Source organism: Myotis myotis, unplaced genomic scaffold (assembly GCF_014108235.1).
Source record: "Myotis myotis isolate mMyoMyo1 unplaced genomic scaffold, mMyoMyo1.p scaffold_m19_p_2, whole genome shotgun sequence".
NCBI lineage: Eukaryota > Metazoa > Chordata > Mammalia > Chiroptera > Vespertilionidae > Myotis > Myotis myotis.
The window spans coordinates 131,097,618-131,113,809 of NW_023416324.1; the positions used below are offsets into that span (position 1 = coordinate 131,097,618).

Genomic DNA, 16,192 nt, shown 5'->3' on the forward strand with positions numbered 1-16,192 from the left:
CAAAAGTAGCATTTTGTTGTTGTTGTTGGGGGGGGGGCAGGAGGGGAATGAGCCAATTAAAATTATTTTAAACAGAGAAGAAAATGCATGCCTCTGCATCAAGTAATTCTTGCATGGCCACATTTAAGCAGATTTAAGCTAAAGCGAAGGGTAACTGGTGGTTTATATTCAAATAGTGCACATGAGGGGAGTCAGAACTGTAGTCAGCTTTGCGTAGCTGAAAGGCAAAGTGTATCTTCAAATTCCTTATTACTAGTCCTTTGCTAAAATGTAAATAGGATACTTTTTTCCGTCCTAACTGCCAGGTAAATAGAAACAACCTCTGTTTATGTAAAATGCCTCATTCCATTTTGTCAACCAACCAGGAGAATAAACTGTTTACTTTGGAGTTACATGATATCCAATCAGTAGGAAAGTCAGCCCTTTCCCCCCATATTTTAATACCAACCAATTTAGTATTTGAAAAAATATTTTCTAAGAGAAATACTCTTTTAGAAAACAAAGTGTTCATTTCTAATAAACAGACTTCATTTATATTTTTTTCTGGTGAAACGAATCATCCCAAGTTCTTTGCTTTTCCAGACTATGGCTCAGTTTAATGTGGAAATTACTAATCAGTGGCCTTAATTCTCATGGGAATTAGTATGGAGACAATACTCATGCCCATGTGTTTCAAATAATCTCAATATAACTAGTGTAGTTTTGCAAACATTCCTTTCTTCGGCATTCACTATAGCCTTGCCAAATTATTTTTAAGTCAGTGTGATACTTCATTATCAGTCATTAGCTTCGCATCTAAAAATTATAGTTTTAGTTGTAACTCAATAAGAACTTGATTACCTGTTGCTAACATGCAAGAGGCATAGAGTATCTTGAAGAAAAAAAAAATCCAAATGTAAATTGATGTGATATTGACACAGCACCAGAGTTTACAGAGAGCATTGTTTGTTTTGTCCTCATTGCTGTCATTATAAAATAATTCACAAAGAGAACCCACAAACTACTACCTTTCTAATATCAACATTTCTTCATTTCAGATTAGTTAGGTTACAAACTCAAAAGTCCTCAAAGTGTACATGAACAAATTACAGGATACTTGTCTAGCTTTTTCTTCCTGGTCTCTCAAAACGCTGAAAATTGCCATGCTTAAGTTACTCACAACAGTTACATTCCTTTGGATTAAGTTGCTCTTAATTTGAGTTGGACAATCAATGTAAATATTGTTTTTAGAACAAAACCATACTGATTTTGTTCTTTATGTGGGAATTATAAATCTCATGAATTTAGAGCATTGATATATTCCTGTGAGCCAGTTGTAAGTAGGCTCTTTTATTGCTCTGATCTGTTTTAGCTGCTGGTTTTTATGGTAAAGTTTGTTGAAACTTTAATTTTCTTCAAATGCACAACATCTTTCTGATAGACAAACAAAAAAGAAATGCATTTTATCCTAGCTGCAAGGGCACAAAGTAACTTATATGCATGCCGTAAACTTTCTGCGTCTTAATACTACAGCTGGTTTATTTCAGACCATTTATTGGTATTACCTTAAAAAGCTGGAGCTATGAACTATTCCCCCCAGCCTTGTTACAAATCCCATAATATAGCTTCAAAAGGAAAGTAATGTGTTTCACCTCCTAAGATCCTGTCCCATTGCCCTCTCTGACTGAGTCTTTCTACGTTTTTGCTATCCTTAGGGCAACTCATGCTGGTAAAATGGAAATGTAAATTATTGTGTTTGCACAGAACGAGCTGTAAAGTAGTGCAGCTTAACACGTGTGCATGTGTTTATTATCTGGTTTGCTTGACACAGCCCAGTTACTCTGTATGTTGCCCTTAATTATTGGTGTGGGGGGATTATGTGCCTTGTATCCTGACTCACCTGATTCCTGGAATCTCTGGGGTCAGCAGTTAAAAATCAGCAGCCAACACTACCACAGTGAGCAAGTCATTTTACTTGAGGATGTGTGTGTGTGTGTGTGTGTGTGTGTGTGTGTGTGTGTGTGAGTGCATATTTATATTGTTTCCCCAAATGTCATGTGGATAGAAAAGCCATATACTTCATTTTAATTCATCAGAATGAATCAGTTGGCTTTATTTGGGAATGATTATTTAATTTTCAGATTATTTGGTATTGAGGGGCCACTCTAAAGCACGATTTGAAGGCTTTTTAAATCCACTGTCATAATATTTGAGACACTGTTTCTGATCATTCATTTCATAATCTTCTTTTTAAATTCTGAGGTCAGTAAATCTCTCACAAGTTTATGTCCTTAAGTTAAACAGGTAAGATATTTGTAGTCGTTTACCAGAATACATTTTTTTTTTACCTTATTTTAAATTTTTTTTCTTGGAAAAAAAGCTAGGTTTTCTTCTGATGTTACCATTTTCTTATCTTGCTATTATTATTACTAGAGAAAAAGCAAAACTGATTGATCATAAATCATAGCCTCCATTTGATGTGAGTCTTTATTAAAATGTAACCTAATTGACTTAAACAAATTCTGACACAAGGCTGTATTTCCTAACATCTCTTAGAGTGTCTATGGTTACTTTTATTGTTTTCCTTCTCCTAAGCTTTTCTTCTCATGATATTATAGGTTTCCTTAATATTTTTTCTTGTTTTAAGGATAAAGTGTTTTAGTACAGATAATGCTAGGAGGAGTTTTAGCGTAGTAATAAATTATAGTAGACCATTATAAGAGTGACTCTGCTGTCCGTTTTTATAGGAAGCAATAATGTTTATAATAATGGCAAAGTATGAAAACTGATCTATGAGCTCAAAAGACATGGGCATTTCTGAGCCCAAATTCTGTATCCAGGAAACCTCAGTGATAGTAATAATTGTGAAAATACTAATGATGACATTTAGGGGCACTAACTACATAACAGGCACTGGAGATAGGCATTTGAGTAACAAGTTTTCAAGAGCTTCCTTCTCCTAGGTCTTCCATTTGCTCCCTCCCTCTCCCATTTCTATATTGCTATCTCACAGTCATCTGAAGAAGTAGTGAGGAAAATAGACTTTTACCTCCCATTTCTTCTGGTCACCATTTTTGGAAATAAATTTTATGTCTATAATTTTTTACTTAAACCTCTCTGGAAGCTTTGCAGAAGCAAAAAGTATATGGTGTAACCACGGAATTCCTGAAGTTGTACTGTAGGTCCACAAACTGATCATTTTGTAGCCAAACTGCAGTCCTGGACTCACTGGTCTAATGTCCACTGTGCTGACGTTTCTCAGAATGGTTGCCATCATCAGTTCCCACACCTCTTTTGTACCAAATACACACTGACGCGAAGACATTTTTGACTATCACAGAATGTTCAGTTGCAATTTTGCCAAAAACAGTCTTTCATTACAAAATGATTTTGAAAAGATAAAGTCTTATGTTCTTTGTTATTTTAGGATAAAATAATCATTTGATATTCTAGTGTGATCAATGAGAATACCAATGTTATTAAAATTAAAAGAAAAACCAGTAATGTGAATTCATATACTATAGGAGTTAAATTACAACTTCCTTTAATGTTAGAACATGTTTATGTACTTTAATAGCTCTTAAGCTTACTTTTTTAAAAACTTAGTTTTCTTTCATTAAAAAGTTTACTGAACATTCCAAATTGTTTTTAATATGAGCTATTTTTCCAAATTATAGAAATATAATTAATATTAAATCAAATCCAAAATGACTATTTTTATTTTGTCTTTGCTATTTCAATTGCAGAATATCATGAAAAATTTTACATTTAGAATAATAAAATAAATTATAAATGGAGTTTATAGTCAATAAGCTCTAATATGATTTATGTTTGGAATTTAGCTCCTTAGCACCATTATTAAGCCTATATATAAATACTTACCTTGCCTTTATGTTGAAAAGCTATCCAATAAGATTTCACTTAGTTGATGCTATATTACTATATACATGTAATACCCACATTATTTACACTAATAAAAGAGAAATATGCAAATTGGCCATACCTTCACAACACCCACCAGCCAGTCAGGAGTGAGTATGCAAATTAACCCAACAAAGATGGCAGGTTAATTTGCATATGCAGGCTCTGAGCAGCTGGGGGCGGGGCGGGACATTGCATCATCGCCATGGCAATGCCACACCACCCCAGCCACTCCAGCTCTGGCAGGAGCGGCAGCCAGGGGAAGGAGGAAGGCCCATTCTTGCACGAATCTTCTTGCAATGGGCCTCTAGTATATACATAAATTCACAGCTTAAAGTAGACCTAGAGTTGTTTTGGGGGATTTTGATTGTGAACATATTTTAATAAAAGCAGAATAGTATCTGAGAGAAGACATACCATTTTATATCCTTTAATTAATTTATCTGTATTAGAGCACTTATCCAACCTTATGAAAATATTTATACACTTTTATTGATTGTCAGATGTGGCATTGTAATAGATACTTGGTTACTGTTTGTAGAATCATAAAGGTGTTATAGGGTGATGGTGTTTGCTCACTAATGCTGCTATGAAATTACTGGACCCACACAATTTTGAACCATTTTCTCCTTAAGATCCCCCTCTTTCAATGTCGTTTCTTCTTCTAGTGTTTTTACAGAGGAAGCTCATTGTGGTTCCTCTTTACGTTTCATTATGGGGAATATTTTTTATTAAATTGTCAGTACTTAGTCCACCTCTCTGCTGATTTCTGTGATATCTCAGAATAAACTAGAGGTTTGGTGCATTTTATCATAATGGGGATTGTTTTTAACCAATAATGTTATAAAATTTGTTCAACAAGGTTTTTAAACCTAGCTACAATAATATTTCTTCATCTTTCCCTTAAATAGTAAAACTTCCAGGTCTCAGAACTTACGTTGATCCACATACATATGAAGACCCTACTCAAGCAGTTCATGAGTTTGCTAAGGAGTTGGACGCCACCAACATATCCATTGACAAAGTTGTTGGAGCAGGTAACTACCACAAGAAATCTCACTGCCAACCTACAATGTCAGTTACAAGTTTACATCTATGAATAAGACTTCTCCCTGATGCCCTGGCTGGGTCGCTCAGTTGGTTGGAGCATTGTCGCGTACACCAAAAAGGTTGTGGGTTCGGCTCACTGTCAAGGCTCATACCTAAGTTGTGGTTAGAACCCCGGTCGGCATGTTTCTCTCTCTCCCTTCCTCTCTCTCTCGAATCAGTAAACATCCTCAGATAAAGGTTACAAAAAGGAAAAAGAAGAATTGTCCCTGAAATCGCTCAGGTTCTCAGGCCTAATCATAGCGTGTGGCAAAAGAGGTTTACAATTATGAGTATGTGAAACACAAAGTTTATTCTTGTATTAATATTTATTAATTATTGCATTATTTTTATACAAACAATTGTAAACCCACTTTTGCTCCACCTGTATATTGCTATGAAAAGGAACATTTTCTGACTTAATGATCAGAGGCAAGCAACAAATAAATGGAGTATTTAATGGAATGTAATGATTTCAAAGGTGCCAGACCTACAGTCTCACAGACCACAGGCCAGCTTTTTATTTATTGAATTTCAGAGGCGGCAGCAGCAACAGCTCAGTCTTCCCAAGGCTACGCTGATCATGTGTCACAAAGACCATTAAGCTAAACAGGGATAACAGGATAAAGTGTGTTTTACTTTAAGCCCACTAAGTGGAATTTGGGATTTGTAGAAAAAAGGTAATTTTAGAATCCTTTTCAGAATTTAAAAAAATAGACAACACAAAATAGTATCATAAGTGAAACATTCTAAAACACAAATTTCATGACAATTAGTTTGAATAGTTTAAATGTGAAGTGCTCCATTTTAATGATTGCCTGTAACTTCATAAACTATTAATTTATTTATGTCAAAGCTTGTTTTCATATAGAAATCTCTTTTTCTAATCAGTACTTTTGCTATACCATAAATTCATAAATACCCTTCAAGTGATTATTAACAGCTGTTTCATATTTTTAACAAAATTATAGAAAGTTATTAAATAACTATTTTACACACTGAGACATAACATATGAACATCCTTAGTACATGCAGTGTGAATTCGAACAAAACTACTACTCCAAAATAAAAATAAACAATAATGTGCATTAATAGTTTTACACCATCATCTCATTCTTCAATATTGTTCTCAAAAGAAAACCTCACAAACCAGTTATTTTGATGTGGGAAATAGAAAGACTGAAAAATTAGCTTATTGAATTATCCATAATACATCAGAACACACTTTCTGTAGTAGTATATTTATGACTGATGATTCTTTATACAAATGGGCATCTAATGTCCTATGCTGTTGTGTTTTTTTTTTCTATACACCAAAGTGGTATTTAGAACTCAAGCAGTATTTCCTATTATCCAGGAAAATCAGAGTAATTCACATTATCTAAAGAAAATGATATTTTTCTAAATTTTCTCTTCTTGAAGGAGATTTGAGGTGGTGAACACACAATGCAATATATAGATGTTGTATTATAAAATTGTAAAGAAAATTATCTTCTAATTTGCTCAATGTTGTATCATCTTAAACGTCACATGTGTAGGCAATATTAAAATATTCATCTAATGCCTGGCCAGCCTTGCTCAGTTGGTTAAGCATCTCCCCATGCACCAGGAGGTTGAAGGTCTGATGCCTCCTCAGGGCACATGGCCAGGTTGTGGGCCTGATCCTGGATGGAGGACGTGCAGGAGATAGCTGATTAATGTTCTCTCATGGATGTCTCTATCGCTCCCTCTCCCTTCCTCTCTATGAAATCAATAGTACATATTAAAATATTCAGCTAGTGATTCATAAAAGCAAACTAGAGTGACTTCTTCTTTTCATAGTCTAAGATGTAAGAATGAACATATTCACCATACATCTAATCCAGCTACAAGAGTTCTATAGTGATTACTCTTTCATTTGTGCAGTTCTGCTTCCTGTACTGCTCTATGGTGCAGAGGCTTCTGATCATTGTTTAATGTTGCCCCAGGAGAGTGCAGTCTTCTCCATCATGGAAGCTGCAGTAGCATATGCAACACAAGTGCTTTGAGTGCTCAACTGGCAGGAGGGAAAACCCACTCTTCTAGGCCAAGGTCCAAGGTCCGGAAAGCCAGCCAGACACATTAGCAGTGGTTCTCAACCTTCTGGCCCTTTAATACAGTTCCTCATGTTGTGGTGACCCCCAACCATAAAATTATTTTCGTTGCTACTTCATAACTGTAATTTTGCTACTGTTATGAATCATAATGTAAATATCTGATATGCAGGATGGTCTTAGGCGACCCCTGTGAAAGGATCATTCGACCACCAAAGGTGTCATGACCCACATTAGGGCAGTGAAATCTGAGACCCTCCTCATAAGTTAAAACTTACATATGCAGATGCTATTCAAAAAGCCAGAGATCTATTTCACAGGGGTGTGAGACAAAGCACACTCATTAAAAATGGTATCTGATAAATGAGATAAAGGAAAAGCCTACTTATATTAATTCAGTAATTCCTGATTAAAGATTAGGACAGATCTTCTTTTTTTTTTTTTTCTCTTCAAACATATTTGTAAAGAAATTAGACATACGCCCCATTTTCAGAATTATTCAGTTAGTTGTCACATTAATGACAACAAAGCAATGCCTATTTAGTTTGCAAATAGGTATATCTTCAAGGTCAGTTATGCTTGTCCTGGAAGACCTCAGTGTAAAAGGCTCAGCATTACCAATTACATTATAAATTATGAAATCAAGGTTTTGAAATATTTTGTTGTAAAATTTTAAATCTCTGCAAGAATAGATGAAAATGTGCAAGAGTATAATGAACTACCGTGTACCCATTTCCACAGCAACTACAATAAAAATCTACTTATGGCCAGCTTTTTTTCATCTATACACTTACCCAGTTTCTACATCCTTTTTTAACTTTTACAAATAAGGTTGTACATAAAAGAAGAATATTTGTGCTAAATTGATTAGCAACTATCTTCTATTGTTAAAGGGGTTGAATATCTTGGTAAATGAGAGAAAGTTCACAGTCAATGACAAATACAGAAAGACTCTATAGTGGTGGGCTAATTCTCTAATTTTCAGTCAGAGATTTTTATAAAAAGAAATGGGTACAACAGAAATTTCTAATTTTATTCCCCAAACTATCATTTCAAAGATTAAAAACTGAAATTTTCTAAAGGTAGAATATATTTATTTAACTCATAACCTATACTAAGCATTCATTTTATTAGCCTTGTAGATAGGTATTGGTATCTTAATTTCAGCAGATGAGGAAACAAAAGGTGAACATTTGAATGGTCCATGGTCACATAGCTATTAATTAGGAAACCAAAATTGAAAACGTGTACTTTTCAACTTCAAAGTCCATGCTACACATTGATGATCACAATACACCTTTTCTAGATTTTTGTGAGGATTAATTTGATAGTTCGTATATAGTACTTAGCTGACATACCAACTTGTTTCTTATGTATTTTTATTATGATTTTTTATTAATACAGTAGAAGGAGAATGGGCTTTGAAGCTAGTGCAGAGGGTCATTCTACTTAAAGTACATTTTTCCTCTAATTTAAGTGAAATTAGTGTAAGAAAATTTACTTTGAGCAATTTTGCATTGTGCATCTTAAATCAGAACAGTATTTTAATTCTCATAAATCACACTTTCTTTCAAAAGACAAATAGTGCTGCACTTATTGAATTAAAAAACCAAGCAGTATCTTTTTAAGTGACCCTCCTGTAACTGTGCTTTTACATAGAAATAACAGAATCTAAATTGCCTTTCTTATAGGTGAAAAGTTAATTGAATATGGCCAGGTAAAACTGGGCTAAGTAGAAAGGTCAGACATTGCATTTGCCCAGTCTTTGTTAAAATTTTAAGAGTTTTTAAAAATTATTTTAAAGTGAATTAAACAAATACTTCTAATATCTACCTGATGAAATAATCACATTTCTAAATTTTGTAATTTTTATAAATTAGCATTACTGAAACACTATTTTCTGAATTTTGAAGGTAGATGTATACGTACAGGTAGCCCAATAAGAACATAGAAAGAAACTCTAAGTGGTCCACTTGAAATTCAAACTCTTCCTTTTGGTCTCCCTAGTGAGGAGTGCTTTTACAAAAGGTTGTCCTTTACAAATACAGTGGGGCCTTGACTTAGGAGTGTCCCGACTAACGAGTTTTTTGAGATACGAGCCATCTCTCGGCCGATTTTTTTGCTTTGAGTTGGGAGCTAAAATTCTGGTTACGAGCCAGCTTCAGATACCCCACCGCAAGCTGGCACAGCGAACATCACAGTGAACACCACAACATCAGCCCAGCATCACGTGTCTCACTCATTCACTGTTGATTTGACATACGAGTAATTTGAGTTACGAACTCCGTCATGGAACAAATTAAACTCGTAAGTCAGGGCCCCACTTTACTGGTCAAATATTACATTAATCTTGCTATCACACTCATCATCATGACCATCTCTTCTTACATTTAAACAGTATTTGAAGTGTTAAAAGCACTTTTATATTTCTTCTTCAATTTGATCTAACTCTTGAAAGGTAAATCCCTAATTTATTCTTCTTAAGGTAGGTTTGAACTCAGGAAAATAGTGACTAACACTTAGCATTTACTATGTGTCTGGTACTATCTTAAGTTCTTTACATACATTAATTCCTCTAACTGCACAAAAACCTTATTAGAGACACAGTTGTTGTTCTTATATTATAGACTAGAGTCCCAGTGCACAAAAATCTGTGCAATCCGGAGGGTCCCTCAGCCCAGCATGTGCCCTCTCGCAGTCTGGGACCCCTCAGGGGATGTCCACCTGCTGGCTTAGGCCCGCTCCCTGGGGAATCAGGCCTAAGCTGCAGTCAGACATCCTTAGCGCTGCTGAGGAGGCGGGAGAGTCTCCCACCACCACCGCTGTGCTGGCAGCTGGCAGCCTAGCTTGTGGCTGAGCAGAGCTCCCCCTGTGGGAACACACTAACCACCTGGGGGCAGCTCCTGCATTGAGCGACTGCCCCCTGGTGGTCAGTGTGTGTCATAGTGACAAGTCATTCCCAGTTGTTCTGCTGTTAGGGTCAATTTGCATATTACCCTTTTATTATATAGGATAAGGAGAAAAAGGCACAGAGAGGTTAAGACACTCACTTAAAATCATATAGCTCATAAGTGACAATGGCAGAATTACACAGTAGACAATTTAGTTCCAGAAGCCATGCTCTGTCCCACATCTCTGTGCTGTCTGGCTTGTAATTTGACAAGGGACTTGTCACTTAGAATAAGTAGTGATGACATCCAAATTTATATATTTATTTATTTATTTATTTATTTATTTATTTATTTATTTTAAAATATATTTTATTGATTTTTTACACTTGCTGTTACTTGGGGAAAAACTACTTACTTGGACAACAAATAGAGAAGAAACATCTCACTTCTTGACACTTTCTTTCTGGTTGACCAGTGGGGCTTGGCACTTGTACAAAAACTCACAGTGAGAAGGTTGGACCAAAAATATTACTACATTCCACACACATTCTGAAAATTGAGCATGTACTTAATCTTTGTCAAAAATAAATCCCTCTTATTTGATATTTTAAAAAGATTTTAAATGTCTAATAATTTACACAATATTAAGATTTCTTCTGTGAATATGAAACATGATATGTATGGCACTGCTTTGTGGCTACTACTATGGCAGCAGTGGGGACAAAGAAAAGAATGTAAAGGGTCTCTGCTCTCCAGAAGCTAAAAATCTACTGAAAGAGCAAATCTCAAAAACAATGGATATGAAGATAGTGCTCAAACTAGTTCTAGGCATTTTTTTTACCAATTACATTATACTATTTAAAATCAGCAACACTTTATATTTAACAAATTGTGGATTAATTATTCATTTAAGAAAGTTTTTATTGAGTCTAAAAAATATGTCTACAGTGATTCCATAGATAAAATGTGGTATCATTTTTTGTTGTTTTTTTTTCCATTTTTAAACATTGATTTTAGAGAGGAAGGAAGGAATGGAGAGAGAGAGAGAGAGAGAGAGAGAGAGAGAGAGAGAGAGAGAGAGAGAGATCCCCCTTATTGGGGATCGAACCTGCAACCTGAGCATGTGCCCTGACCAGGATTTGAACTGGTGACTTTTTGGTGTACTGGACAACACCCAGTCAACTGAGTCACACTGAACAGGGCAAAATAAAATGTGGTATCTTTTATTTCATGCTCTTATATTATTGTTCTCCTTCCAGATGCCCAGAGAACTTTATAACTGTGTCAATAATGCAATATGCTGATACTCTAATAAAATGAATTGATAGCAGATGGTTTCATTTTCAGAGAGACCAAGTATATAGTTAAATTGGCCCTCTTAGTAAAAACAGAAAAGTTAGAAACATCTGAAATTTCATTCAATGCTCAACCCATGCTTGTGCTGGTCTGTGGATTACCCTGAGGAAATGGTAGCTATGAGAACAAGGAGTAAAAAGTCTAATAGATACAGCTTTCAACTATCCCATATTCTTTCATATTACATTATTCCCATGTGCTATTAAAAATATATGAGGCTAATCACAAGGTCCATTTACTACTCGAGTGTAGATGTCCTGGAGCTTCTTAGGGAGGCTCAGATTACCAGCTTCCAAAATAATTTGGAAGCCTATAGTGTACATCTTACTGGCCAAAGGTGTAAATATTTTGAAAACAATTATTAAAAGGAAAAAAATTGTTCTCTACTGATTTTTTATTATATGACTAGAGGCCTAGTGCATGAATTCATGCACAGTTGGAGTCCGGCCAACCCAGCCTAATCAGCGGATCAGGGCCAGGCCTGTTGAGAGGAGTAGATGGCAGGAGGTTGGCTGGCTGGCCTGCCCCAATTGGGGCCAAATCAGGGCCAGGCCAGCTGGGGGTAGGGGCTATGGGCAATTGGCCAGGGGGCCATGCCCCTGATTGAGGTGGGGGGAGCGATTGGGGATAGGGCCAGCTGTGGGGAGGGTCTGTGGGTGGTGGTCGGCCAGCCCCACCCCCAAATGGGTCCAGGGGAGGAGCCGTGGGTGTTTGGTTGGCCAACCCAACCCCAATTGGTATGGGCTGATCAGGGGCAGAGCTGGTTAGGGAGAGGGGCCTTGGGCAGATTGGGGTGGTGGGGGCTGATTGGGGGTGGGGCAGGCCATAGGCAGAGGCTGTGGGGAGTGGGACAGCAGGCTCTGCCCCTGAATGGGGTTGGAGGGACCTATTGGGGGTCAGCAACCTGGGAGAGGGGCCATGGGTAGTTGGCCAGCCAGACCTACCCCTGATCAGATTGGGGGGTCCAATTGGGGAAGGAGCTGGCTGGGGGAAGGGGTTGCAGGAGGTTGGTCACTGCCCCACCCCACCCCATTGGGCCGGTTCACTGGCCATAGTGGGTGTCATAGTGACTGGTTGTTCTGGTGTTCGTTTGCTGGCTTTTTATATAGAGAGATTTTTTGTTGGGCTTCATTCTTCTGCATTCTAACAGGTGAATTTGGAGAGGTGTGCAGTGGTCGCTTAAAACTCCCATCAAAAAAAGAGATTTCAGTGGCCATCAAGACCTTGAAAGTGGGTTACACTGAAAAGCAAAGGAGAGACTTCCTGGGAGAAGCAAGCATTATGGGACAATTTGACCATCCCAATATCATTAGGCTGGAGGGAGTTGTCACTAAAAGTAAGTAAAGTTGTAAGATCAGCTTTTGTGTATGTTGAGCAGAGGTCATTTAAACCTGAACTCAGTAATTTAAGAAATTTGATCTTTTTTTTTCCATTGTTTCTAAACATCCTAAAAAGACCAGTTTAAGATTAACATGTCTTTGACAAGAGAGCAAAAATATTTAACTGGTTATATATTGACAGTGGTCTTAAAAAGCTTTAAAAAATTTAGAAGCTAAACTCGACATTAATACAGGCTGACTAAAAGACAGGGAAGAAGTGAATTTTGGAAAAAAATTCTGTGATGTAGAGTAGCAAGGAAAAATAATGTTTCAATTCTGATAGGAGTTGTCAGGAACTCCCAACTAGCTGCCTTTTCTTTTATTACTCACCACCTTCATTTAAGCTTCCAAGTCCTTACCCACCCCAACTCCCGGCTTTCGGGAAATTATGGGGGTTTGCGGAACACTTCAGAGCTATGAAAGTTGGGATCACTTTAGACCCAATGCCTTTTCTCTGATCTCTGTGGATTTCAAATAATTCTAATATACAGTCCCACATGGCTTCTTGACTTGTCTGGGGAAGCTCTAGCTCACAGCCTGTGATAGAGATCTGAACTTATTTCCTTGATGGTTTCTCCAGCCAGACTCTAAAGGAATCCCATGAGACAACTATGTGGTTTTTGGCTCCAATCCCAATGAAAAGCTCTTGAGAATGCTCTGGGATTTTGTTCTTTTTCTTTAAGATTTTAGAGCACAAAAGGAAGAATAAGTTAAATTGGCAGCAAACTCTTTAGAATGAAAGACAGCATGGCAGGGAATTGGGCATCCATTAGAGGATAAGTGATTGGAACCACATACCACATTTACATGTTCTGTGATTACCAATAGAAATTACATGTTCTATTTTTCACAACGATATTTTTATTTAACCCTATGCAGAGAACTTTCTTAATGGCACTAATACCTATTCTCCTTTTAGTGTGACTAAAACAGCAGTTCCTTCCTCAGAAAAGCATGGAATAATCAAAATATACTTTGATATCCTTTATAGTTTTCTTATATAATAAATGGGATTAAGAATTTAGCAATGTAAGAACTTAATCATAATGTGTAAGCCTACATTAAGTCACATAAGAATCATTTTTTTTCTCTGTACTACTATACATTAGGCCATACTACTAGTAACACTGAAATATTTTCTGACAAAAAAAACTTTAAAAAATTTTAAATTAATAATCAAAGCACTTTTAGTAGTAGTACAGATTTGGAAAATGTATGAACCCTGTGTTCCTTCAGGGTAAGACCAAACTACTTAATATCCATGGGATAGGATGATATCTCAGTGGTGTTTTAATAATCAGTTAGTCATTTCTTTTTCTTCATAGCATCCTTACAAAGTGATTGTCCTTCATATCTTTAACCCCGCTGGAAGAGGAAATGCATTTAAACTTATGTAACCATTCTTCTTTAACTATCCATTTTTACAAGTTTTTCTTTCTCAGTTGGCTATTATATGTCCAACATATGGAGATTATTTTTTTTTTCTTGCTACTATCCCATGAATTAAGTATATTACAATTTCACATTTGAACAAATGGTAACTAAAGAACAAGTAGATTGTCTAACTGGAAAGTTCTAGATGTGGCATTGGTAACTTGATCTGTTGGTTTCACCTCTATCACCAATTCTAGGCAAAAATGTGTTTCTACTTTTTTATCATTGTATTTGACTTATTTTATTTGAATTATTTATCTTCCCTAAAAACTTGAACATAGCAGGGCATCCCTCAAGCTTCAAAAACTTTCAGTGGCCAATTAATAGCCATTAATGCTTAAAACAAATGTAAACTCTCATCGGAGGCAAGAACCATGTTATTTGATAATCAGTGACTTAAACAGAACCTGAATCATAATAGGTACTTAATTGACTAATGTTAGAAAATAAAAGATTGCTTGCTTGATTGATTGAATGAGTGAACTTTTTAAAAACACCCTAGTTTTCTACCAATAGGTCTTCAGTGTTGGTTCATTTAACTGAATTCACGTTTCAGAGTAGAATTGTGAAACTGCTTGTAGCACGCAGGGAGCAATGAAGAAAGTGATTCCATTTTAACATGGGCACCTAATTTCTCCAACAACTACAACTATGTAAACACAAGATGCAAGTAACTACGAAAGTAAAAATTAGGTTTAAATTTAAGCTTATTAATAAGCTCTCTTATATTAACAAGTATGAGTAGATTTTTTGCTTCCAGTGTTAAGAATTTTTGAAAACAAGTTGTTATATTTTGCTAGCTGCTTTCTATAAATTTGTTTACTGAATGGTAAGTAACATTAAGCTATAATAATTGTGGCAGGTCTTCTTTAGATATAAAAATGAAATAATCAAATATGAATTACGGTCACCTGGCAAAGAAATACATAAAACAATCCCTAAGACCAAAATTCAGGGGAAAAACACATTAAGAAAAAGAATGACCTTTAAATATTGTCAGTAGTATGCATTTAATGCCTTATTAAAGCCTGATTCTGTGATATTCTAATATGGATTGTAACTACCTTATTCTTAGGGTAAAAGTTCTAAATTTGATATATCTCCCTGGTAAAATAGGCATGTAAGAAGCTGCCAAATCTGACTATATAAATCCCAGTCATCTCATATAGTGCAAGCATAACAGAGAAGCAGACTGAGAATTAGATATTGAGCTCCTTTACTGGCATATGTAAAAGCTCTAAGTCTGGCACCTGTAACTGAGAGAAAATAGAAATGCCTTAGAAAAAAGGTAATGCATTTCTCTCAACATATGAGTAAGACAATTTTGTCACCAGAAGTTATTCAATCTACTTCTATTATTTTCTTTGTTTCCTGAAACTATATAAAGGCTAAAATAATCTACCTTCAAAGTCCAAACACACACAAATTCACACACACACACACACACACACACACACACACACACACACACACACAGAGCTGGAGTGATGCAGAGCTTAAAATTTAATGAACATTTATAGAAAAGATATAATTGGTATCTAGATTAAAAATCAGAAGGTCAAAGTTCAAGGTCTTATGCAACCATACTGGTTATTAGACATCTGGCATATCAGACCACTCACAGAGACTCACTTTCTTCATTTGTAACATGGAAGTCGCATTTCTATTTTACTATTTCCAGATATTTTAAAGATCAAATAAGATTATGTAGAAATGCATTGTTAAGTGGAATAGAGCTATAAAAATCTAAATTACCACTTCTGGGGAGCTTAATGTTTTACCAGTTAATCTTGGGAGTAGAGAAGTAAATGCTTGAAAACAATTCCTTTTATTTTTACTCAAAAATACCTTTTTATTATTGCTATTAATTGTGCTTTGAAGCACCAGGTCTATTATAATGTATAATTTTCAGCTCATTTGGAGAAAGCCCTTTATCCGATCATTATATTTTCATTTATTTAAATTGAGCCATAAACAATTTTAATGGTACATTTTAAGCCTGATAGTCTTAAACAAGAGAAGGTGAGAGAGTCTCTGATCTCAAAGTAGCAGAGAGGTGGGGGCACAGTCTCTG

At 35.9% G+C, this 16,192-nt stretch overlaps 1 protein-coding gene across 1 annotated transcript in view; it reads left to right on the forward strand.

Annotated features, from left to right (window-relative positions):
• Positions 1-16,192, forward strand: part of EPHA3 (EPH receptor A3) — a 365,983-nt gene that overhangs the window by 298,612 nt on the left and 51,179 nt on the right. Inside the window, exons 10-11 of the mRNA XM_036349783.1 lie at positions 4,812-4,937; positions 12,456-12,641. Of these exons, the coding sequence (XP_036205676.1) occupies positions 4,812-4,937; positions 12,456-12,641 (312 nt within the window). The remainder of the gene's footprint in view (positions 1-4,811; positions 4,938-12,455; positions 12,642-16,192) is intronic.